The 10,025-nt window shown below is 50.2% G+C and overlaps 1 protein-coding gene across 1 annotated transcript in view; it reads left to right on the forward strand.

Annotated features, from left to right (window-relative positions):
* Positions 1-9,630, forward strand: part of PXN (paxillin) — a 52,037-nt gene extending 42,407 nt beyond the window's left edge. The window contains exons 7-11 of the mRNA XM_010004832.1: positions 5,239-5,409; positions 5,754-5,927; positions 6,456-6,537; positions 6,888-7,036; positions 8,970-9,630. Coding sequence (XP_010003134.1) covers positions 5,239-5,409; positions 5,754-5,927; positions 6,456-6,537; positions 6,888-7,036; positions 8,970-9,236 — 843 coding nt within the window. The 3' untranslated portion in view covers positions 9,237-9,630. The remainder of the gene's footprint in view (positions 1-5,238; positions 5,410-5,753; positions 5,928-6,455; positions 6,538-6,887; positions 7,037-8,969) is intronic.
* The last annotated feature ends 395 nt before the right edge of the window (positions 9,631-10,025 follow it).

Raw genomic sequence — 10,025 nt, forward strand, 5'->3', positions numbered from 1 at the left:
GCAGGAAGCATTCAGAGACAGCTCAGCTCTTCCTTCTCAGGGCAGAAATGTGGAAACAGCTTTAGATGAGCTGTGGGCCCTGGAGCTGCCTGCAAATATGCCAGAGGTGCATGCAATGAATGACAGCATTTTGAATCCTGTCTATGAACCTTCTATTGTGGCCCTGGATCGGGGGCATGTCTTTCCAGACACTAAAGACCAGTTGGGCTTTGTAGCAAAGCAAGGACAGGAGCTAAAGGCTGAAGTACCACATGAAACCAAGGTAGATGGCTGTCCTGATCTGGCCAAGAAGAGGGAGGGCAGGGAAAGAACTCCTAGGAAGGCAGGTGCTGCTAACAAGAACAAAACTGGAGGACACCAGGAAAATGAGCAGTTCAGAAGCTCTGCAGTTGCTACAGAATCTCCAGAAAACGTTTGGAAAGCTGAATGGGATCTACCATGCATCTCCAAACCACCCATTGAGAGGATTTCTGCATCAGGCCAGGCAGGCACTGAGTGAATGTAGGAGTAGGATGAGTCCTAGCTAAGACATTCTGACAGCATGCTAACCTGTGTGTGGTGGGAGTGTGCTTAAACTCACCCACACTAACAGCATGTGGCACTGAGAGCTGCATGTCACAGGGGTTTGAAATCCTCAGCTTCATCTTGTGGTCTCTTCTGCATGTCAGTCAGCAGCAGAGTGTGGCAGTGTGTAAGGACTTCCCCGTGGAATGGACATTTATTCCCTCACTGGGGTAAGGCTCAGTCTGTAGAGGTCTCTGGAAAGCTAAAAGGCTGTTTCCCACCACTGAAGGATGTTCCTGAGTTGGGATGGCAGCTTCTCTGCTCTGCTTGCCTTTTTAGGCCTCACTGCTGGAGTGGGGGTGTTCCCCCCAGCCCTGGAGGCACGTTGTGCACCGGGCACCTCTGAGCAAGAGTCTTGTGCCTGTAAACAGAGGGCTGCTCCCTGCCCTTGTGACGCTGAGGTTTCTTTTATGCTTAGTGGAGTGGTCATGCTGCACCTCCTATCTTGGCTTCCTGCTGCTTAATCTTTCCCTTCTTTTTCTAGATGGTTATTTTTGGCTGCTGTGATTATCCTTACGGGGTTTTTCCTTATACTGAGTCACTGTTCTTGGCTGTGCCAAGAGGAATTTTGGCCTTGTGGGATAAATGTCATCACTCTTCCTGCTCACAGTTGTCACTAATGGCTTGAGTTTGTGGTGTTTGCAGCTTCGGGCTTGCTCTGACATTGCTCTTCTCTGCTGATACTATTACCTTTGTCATTTAGATTAAATCTTTAATCAAGAGGACAAAAGAGACTGCAAATGTGCATCCGATGTATCGTGACGTCTCTCCAAGGCATAAACTAGGTCCTGCCATATTTCACAAGACTGAGTCCCAGGATCACTTGGTTGAAGAGCTGCAGGACAAACTGGGCATCACTAAACAGAAAGAGGAAGAATGGAAAAGCCAGGATGACTGGCTGACAGAGGGAGTCATTAGCACTGCCAGACCCCAGGGGGAAGAGCAGAATGGTGAACAGCAAGTAGAGAAGGTAGAAAGCAGAGACGTGCTGGGGAATTCCACCATGTCTCTCTGTCCACATAGCACTGAGTGGAGGTGCAGTTAAAGTTTGAGTGTCCTAAGCCACACTAAATTAAGAGCTAACTCTTTCTACTCACCTTTGTCCAGCTTGAAAAGGGAACCAGCTCTCAGGTCCTAGTTCCTGATGTTCCTGATCCACTCCCACTGGAGTGAGATCACAGAGTGCTGGTGATGCTATCTGGGCAGTCTGCTACTGTCACATATCAAATGTCCATGAGGGGGTTATTTTTAAAGCCATGCCTGTCCTAGAGGTGTGCTTTATATTCCCCAGTACTGCACCTGTGCAGGAAGTTCTAGGTCTAAGATGGTACCCTCCCTTGAGCTAACACAGGGAAGCATGTTTTGTAGTTCCCTTCTCTTTCTTGCTGCTTTTTTTCCTTAGATAAACATAGTGGTAGCAACCAGCCTTCCTGTTGCAGGAAGTGCTTGTTGGTTCCTCTTTGGATTTATTCACGTTTCTTCTTTCTCCCTGTCTTTCTAGGTGGCTTTTCCTCCAGATTCCCCCCTCCCCCCCAGGAGGACGGTCTCTGTTCTAGCCTCTTCCCCGTTCCAGCCTTCCAAAGAAACTGCAAAGACAGTCCCAGCCAATGCTGTTCCCTCTCACCTCTCTGGCCCTGCACCTCTCCTCCCACCTCAGCCTTCCCATGTGCCATCTACCCCAGCTCCTAGTCTAGTCCCTTCCCTCAGCTTGGCTCCCCAGGCTCCCCTCCAGTGGGAAACTTCTAATGATGATTATCATGAGCTTTCTGCTGTGGGCACCCCTCCTTCTGAAGATCCTGGGCATTCCTATTCTCCCCAGACATGGACCCCTAGCACCAAGACAGTTGTTTCTATTGGCTGTCAGACTGAAGATGATGCTTGCTTCCCACAAGTGCAGGCAGGCTTCTCTCTTGTTCAGGTACAATGTTCAGGTAAAGGCTGGTACTGAGCTGCTAGATAGGAGAGAGGACTTGCTGGCAGTATCTAACCCCACCTGGGCCTGTCTAGCTCTGCAAAGTACACGTCCATGCAATAACCTGCTGGTGTGTGAGGTTCCTGTCCTCATTATCACTCTGTGCAGCACAGATTCTGTTTCTCTCTGAGATGAAGAAGGTAGCTCTGAAAAACAGGCTGCAACAATCTGCAGCTGCTGGAGTGGGGGGAGTGAAAGATGGCAACACCTCGGTATCGGAAGGAGCAAATCAGCAGCCCTTCCTGTGTTTGCCTGTTTAGGCAGGTGTCCACAGTGCAAGTAGTTTCTGGAGAGGGGATGGTATGATCAGGAAGTGTGTTCTGCATCTCCTGTCAGGGAAGGGCTGCAGCTCCAAGGTGGTGGGAAGTCTAAATGTATATGAGCAGTGCAGTTGTGTGCAGTGTTATGAGTCAGGCAGCTCTAATGCAGTGAGCAAGGAAACACCTCTGCATCTTGAACTGTTGTACTTTGCAGGTGACCTCAGCTCCTCCCCTCGGCCGCAGTGCCAACCTGCTGGCTGCTCAGCCTCCCCTGGTGCCCCCCACCCCTGAGAAGGCAGGACCTCCTTTCTGTTTCCTCAGCATGGTGTGTTCTTCTGGTCGATGACTGTGCTGCAGATGCTGCTGGGGTCTGCTCTGAGAGCTCCCAGCACTGTTAATGTGGTTCTGTCCTGTAGTGCATGGTTTGCTGCTTGTAGAGCTCCTAACTGAACTTGAGTGATGGCAGAACTTGTGGGTGAAGGGTGGGAATTTGAAGGGCCTTTGCATGAGGCATTTATGTGGATGCAGTACTGAGTGTCCCCTGAAAACAGCAGGCATTGTGTTCCTGAGGAGGTGGAAACAAACCTTTCAGGTGGGAACTCATCTGTGAGCTGCCAAGAGGGCTGGATCACCAGGCCAGGCAGACACTGTAGTGTGATCAGCTGTAGCTTGCAGGAGCATGTGGTCCCTGTGGGCAGGGGTGAAATGCTCTGTTGCTGTGTGTTGAGTTCATCTCATCTCCCTTCTCTCCAGATAGTATTTATCATTTGTGTAGCATTTGTGCCTGCCGTGTCTGGTGGCCACAAACCTCTGGTTAGATTGAGAGAGGGTATGATTCTCTAGACATGGTCCAGCCCTTTCCTCCTGCTCTGCCGTGCAGGAAGCCCTGACTTTGTTCTGGGACTCTGCCCTGGCTTTGTTTATGAGGGCCTGTTGTCCTCCTCCTGTGAGAAGGCTCTTGCAGTGGGGTGCTTTGGAGACATGCACTATAACTGTTTGGTAGGAAGTAACTGCTGCCTGGTGGAGGGTTTGTTTTAGTCAGGACATTGGGGTGTGTTGGGGCTGCTGGACCAGGAGAGGTTGCAAGTTATGGGTTGGCTGGGAGGAGAGGAAAAGCTGTATTAGGCTCCATTGGGAGTGATGCTGCATGCAAGGCTGATGAGCAGTGTGTATATCTGTAGAAAAGCTAAAAATATGTATTACATGAGAGTTTATAGAAACAAGTAGAAAAACACGGTTTGTCATTGAGTAAACTAGTTGACTACAAGTACAACCAGCTGCAGGACAGGGGATAGAGCTCCTTCTGTAACTGGAAGGACAGCTTCTGCCAAGGTTTTGAAGCACTTCAGTGTGTCCCTGCTCTCCTGGCTGCGCTGGCAGCAGGTTGGTGGGTTGTTCTCAAGTGTAGATTTTAGTCTGTTTTAATGTGTCCTCTTAGTGAGAGAGAACATGCTCCAGACCAGTATGTCAGGAAGGGACTTCTTTGGGTCTCTCTAGACCTGACGGTAGCTATTGCAATCCAGTGTCAGCTCAAATCATCTGTAGTTCATTATTTCAGTTTGCCTGCAAAGGGGACTTTGGTGGCCAAAGAGAACATACATAATTTGTTTATAAGATATGAACCTAAGTAAAACATTTCTCCTCCTGCTCTGGGAAGCCTTTCCAAGCTGTGTGTACTGTGGAGGTGTGAGTTGCAAGAAATGGCCCCTGAGAGAAGTATCTTAACCCCTTTCTTCCCAGCATTTCCAGCAGCCCCACACCAGATGTGGCAGTCTTTCTGTTGCCAGGGCTGTGCTCTGGGTGCACTGCCCTCTCTGTAGGTAAACAGCAGGCATCTTGAAGGCAGCTCTTTCCTTCCTGCTTCCACTTGCTTAGCTCAGCTATGGGGTGAGAGCCACCTGATGGGGACAAAGGAGATTTTGCAGAAAGATCTGTGCAGGATGGTGCAAGGGGAGGGAGAGGAAAGGAGATGTTCTAGCTGAAAGGGAGGTGAGGTGAGGAAGAGGAGACGGATCTCTCAGAGAGGAGAAAGTGACAACTGAGACAGAGCAACAGCATAGAAGTAGAGAGAGGTCAAGGGGAAGGGGCCCTCTGGAGGGTCTCTACTCTGTCAGCTGGCCAGGAGCTGATGAGGTAAAGGGAGATTTTTGGCAGAGGCTTAAGGAGCACTGTACTGACTGCTTGGGATCTGCTGGGGACTTCTGCTGTGTGCACAGTGAAGGAACAGTAAAATCCTCAGTTCACAGCTCTGCTGTTGTACATCCCAGGATCTCTGCATGGGCAGAATACGTGTGTGTACTTGATACTGGCTTCTGCAGTGAAGGGTAGTTGTCTTCTAGCTGTCTTCTATCTGTCCCTACAGAGGAACCACTGGCAGCAACAGCAGGCACTTGCCTTGTAAGTACAGCAGCACTCACAGTTTTTATTTTCTCTTCCCTGCAGTTCATGGCACAAGGGAAAGCTGGGAGCAGCTCCCCTCCATCCACAGCCTCCAAGCCTGGCAGCCAGCTGGATACCATGCTGGGAAGTCTCCAATCTGACCTGAACAAACTGGGTGTAGCTACAGTTGCCAAAGGTGTCTGCGGAGCCTGCAAGAAGCCTATTGCTGGGCAGGTGAGTTGAAGGTGCTGCCTCATTGCTGGATCTTGGGCTGCAGCTGGGAGTAATGGGGGGGGCTGTTACGTGAGGCTAAAGAGACTGGAGATGCTGGAGAAACTGAAGTACTCTATTTATCCACTGGCTAGGTACGCTGTAAGCTCCTCCAGTGACCTCTACCCTGCCCTTGAGGGACTGCCCTCTCCTGAGATGATAGGTAATTCAGTTTTCATGCTACCCCAGTCCAGGGCTCACTTGAGTAGTAGAACTTGTCATTCTTGCTGCCCTCCAGCTGGTATCTTGTCATGTGGTCTAGGAGAGGGGGAGGTAGAATTGTCCTCCATAATTTGTCTTCCTAACAGGTAGTTACAGCCATGGGGAAAACCTGGCACCCTGAGCACTTCGTCTGCACCCACTGCCAGGAGGAGATTGGGTCGCGGAACTTCTTTGAGCGGGATGGTCAGCCCTACTGTGAGAAGGACTATCACAACCTCTTCTCCCCTCGCTGCTACTACTGCAATGGGCCCATCCTTGATGTGAGTTCCTTGTTGGGATTAAGGGTGCTGGCAAGGTGCTGTAGGCCTGGGTGTTAAAAACTCCACTTCACCCATATGTCCTGGGTGGAAGATTTTGTTTGGGGACTCCTGTTTTTCCTTTGCCCTGGCTCTGCAAGGGAAACATCTTGGCCGAGTCAAATTCTCTTGCTAGTGAGAGGAGTTGGTCCCTCTCACCTTCCCTGAAGTTCCTTCAGAGCATCACATGGCTCCATCCTGACTCCTCAGCATTTGTCTGTTGGTAGCCTGGAGTAACAGGCACCAGTGCTAGTCCTGAGAGCTGGAGGGGGCCCTGTATAAGGCAGGAAGCTGTGCCTAAGATCCTTTTAGGGTAAAAAAGTCTGAAGGAGCCAGAGGCGGGGGAGAGCTGAATGAGCTTTCTAAAGGACAGTCTGTTTTAATGCACACTCTTGTCAGTACCAGCTTCGTGTTCTTTCCCCACCAAGCTCCCCTTACCTCCAAGCTGAAGCCATCAGTAAAATGACTTGCTCTTTGTCTTCCTCTGAACAGAAAGTGGTGACAGCTTTGGACAGGACATGGCACCCTGAACACTTTTTCTGTGCCCAGTGTGGAGCTTTCTTTGGACCTGAAGGTACTGCTGGTGTATGCAATCTCCTCCCTGAAGTACAGAGCAGCGTGTAAGGCAGAGCTGCTGTTAGGGGTCAGCCAGAGAGGTGACAGGAACTACTGAAGATAGAGATTCCAAGGGATATAGCTGTTTATGGTGGTGGGGGGGATGCTAGCAGCTGGTTCTCCTGGGAGAGGAAGGGTGTGCATGCGTGTGCATGGGACAGGAAGGGCAGCAGGACAAGAAGCAGCTGCCTGCTGTGGTGTTAGCAGGGGGAAGGATGATCCTGCCCACACTGGTTGCCCCTCAGAGCTTGCCTGGCCAGAGTTGAAGATCAGGAGCTGATGCTCTCTGCCTCTCTTCTCCTTTGGCAGGATTTCATGAGAAGGATGGCAAAGCCTATTGCCGCAAGGACTACTTTGACATGTTTGCTCCCAAGTGTGGAGGTTGTGCCCGGGCTATCCTGGAAAACTACATTTCTGCCTTGAACACCCTGTGGCACCCTGAGTGCTTTGTCTGTCGGGTAAGAAACCCAAGGTCCTTCTCTGCTGCTGGACAACCCTCTCATTTCCACCCTGCAGGTGTCTGGTCCCTTATCAGAAAAAGGTGTCTGTGGGGACTGAAGGGCAGTCAGGCCCACAAGCTAAACACATGTCAGCAACCAAACACCTTCTTGTTCCTCTGCCTGTTTACATTAAACTTTCTAGCTGCTTTGCTCTTTCTGTTCCAGCTGCAATTATGGGCTTCTGCAGCAGCTCACAGATAAACAGAGACATTTTCTGTGACCTTTAAATAATTATGAGCTGAGCTTCTTTCTAAGCACTTGCCTCAGCAGTCAGATTTTGAGGATCTTCCTCCCATGCTCCATCTGATGATGTAAACTAATGAGACTGACCTTGTTCAGGCAAACATGCAAGTCAATGAAATGGTGGCAGGCTCCATACAACAGGCATAATAAACAGGAATACTGCAGATTAAATGTTTGGCACTCTTTCAGAGAGCCTTGCAGATATTAACTCTTACAAGCCCCAAGAGATGAGCAAAATCAGCCTGTGTTTCCTGGAGTGGGAAAGAAATGCAGAGACCACTGATTTCTGGTGTGATGTTCAGAGCAGGCTGGGCTGTTGGGATTGCCTGCCTGGAACTATCTGTGGCTCCCAGAGGGGTGTGCAGAGTGTGGAGGCAGAAGATGGCAGTCCTGATTGTGTGGGGCTGGGGAGGGCTGTGCATTTTTGTGCAGAGGTTGAGACTTGGATCAAGCAGTTCTGATTTCCCCCTGCTGCCATGCTGCCTGTGTTAGTGGGGCCAGCACAGATGTCTTCCAGGATGTGAGATGAGATTCTCTTCCTGTTTTTGCTAAAGCAGAGCAGACTTTTCAGCTGTCCTGCTGACTGAGGGAGGACATTATTGAGCTAATTGTCAGCATTAGAGCAGTCTTGGACTTGCTGCAGGCAAACTGCATTTGTCCCAGTATTGTGTGCTGGTTGCTGGACTCCTGCGTAGGAGCTAGGGTCCAGCAGTATGTGCTGCTGTGTGTCCTCCCTGTGGGGAAGAGGATGGTGTTGAGGCTGAGCAAAACCAAGATTCTGGAAATCTGGCTTCTGCTCTGGGCCTTGCTACTGCTCTGTCCTGTAAATCTGGCAGTATCCTCAATTCTCCCCCACACTCTGCTGCCTCAGTTTCCCACTGATATAAAGAGGGGAGTCTCCCCAGTCTTCTGGAGATGGTGGGGACTTCTGTTGCAGATTCTGAAGTGTAGCATCCTCAGCTGCCTAACAAGGGGGTGAGGAGCTCTGAGTGCTAGTAAGAACTTACATAGCTGGTGTATCTTCTTTTTCTCATCTATTCAAAAACCATTAGCACGGTTGAACAGAGTTTCTCCCCATAGTGCTGTGTGTGTACCTGGGGGAGATGTTTCAGGATGGATGATCCTGCTCAACGTGTGCCTGCATGATGCTGGCCATTCTGGGGACATCACTTGTAAAGATTAATTGTGCCTCATTTTCTCAGCTGGAACCAGTCCACATTAATCAAAATTCTGCTGCATGAAAGTCTGCTGCTGCCTGCCTTTGTGTGGGGAAGCTGGAGTGAGATTTAAAAAGTAAAAATATTAAAAATGGGGAAAGGTGCTGCAGTGTTTCCCATCTCAGGGGAAGGAGTGCTCTCCTTTCTCCTGGCTGGACACATCTAGTAGCTCACCTGTAGTATTTTCTACTACAGGTGGAGCATGGTTAATTCCCTTGCTTGTGGCTGTATCTGTTTATCAGCCTTTCCTTGGAAGCTCTTCTTGATGGACAGAGTTTGGCTCTTTGCACAGCAGAACGATGCTGGAAGGCAGCAGTTCACCCTGCTCACAGCACAGCTAAGCTGTGCCACAGAGCAGAGGAGGCTTGTGGAGCTGCCTGCATTCCCAGCTTGTTACACCACCTCTCCCCTTCTCCTTTCTCCTCCTGCAGGAATGTTTCACACCCTTCATCAATGGCAGCTTCTTTGAGCACGATGGGCAGCCCTACTGCGAGGTGCATTACCACGAGCGCCGCGGCTCGCTCTGCTCCGGCTGCCAGAAGCCCATCACAGGACGCTGCATCACTGCTATGGGCAAGAAATTTCACCCCGAACACTTTGTCTGTGCCTTCTGCCTCAAGCAGCTCAACAAAGGAACCTTCAAAGAACAGAACGACAAGCCCTACTGCCAGAACTGCTTTCTCAAGCTTTTCTGTTAGAGGCATCCTCGATGGGCACTAAGCATCTTTCTGCCGCCCCCTTGGCAGTTCTGTCTCTCTGAACATTACTGTGATTTAGAAACCATACCAGGCAGGGGAGGGGGGTGGGAGGTTGGGGGGGTTGCTTTCTGCTGCTATGGAGAGGCAGTAGATCCAGAGATGAGACAGACCATTAAACTGGAAATGCCCTTGCTGTGTCTCAGTAGAGAGAGGCCAAGTCCCCTCATGACGGTGTGTGTGTCTGTGTGTGTGACTGACAGCTGAGCTTCACTCCAGGGCTCCAACGGGGAGACTTTACCCAGCCCCCTCTTGACAGAAGGAGTTTTTGCCAGTACTTTCAGCCTGTGTCAGCTCCCTGAGCAATTCCTGACACTTGGAGACAAAACAGCCCTCTGCTTTGACACCTCATTCTCAGGCTTTTGTCTGCACAACTGCAGTCTGAGCAGTAGCAGGCAAGGGCACCTGTGATCTCAGTGCCACCCTGTGATCTCAGTGCCACCTTGTGATCTCAGTGCCACCTTGGCTCTGGTCACCAGAGCCCCATGGCACGTGTGACTTTGAGATCAGAGCATCCACACAAGGTAGCCAAAACCCTGCAAGGGTCTCTCCAGTTCCATTACACTGTAAGGAGATGATACCACTTACCTTTTTTTTTTTTTTTTTTTTTTTTTTTTTTTAGAGGAATCAGTATGTTACTGTGCAAAGTGTTGTTTTTTTTTTTTCTCCTTAGTTTGTTATTCCCTGTCTCTTCTCAATGCACTGGAGCAGGAGAATGGAGTAAGCCCTGAC

This window comes from Chaetura pelagica, unplaced genomic scaffold (assembly GCF_000747805.2).
Source record: "Chaetura pelagica isolate M959 unplaced genomic scaffold, ChaPel_1.0 scaffold249, whole genome shotgun sequence".
NCBI classification, from domain to species: domain Eukaryota; kingdom Metazoa; phylum Chordata; class Aves; order Apodiformes; family Apodidae; genus Chaetura; species Chaetura pelagica.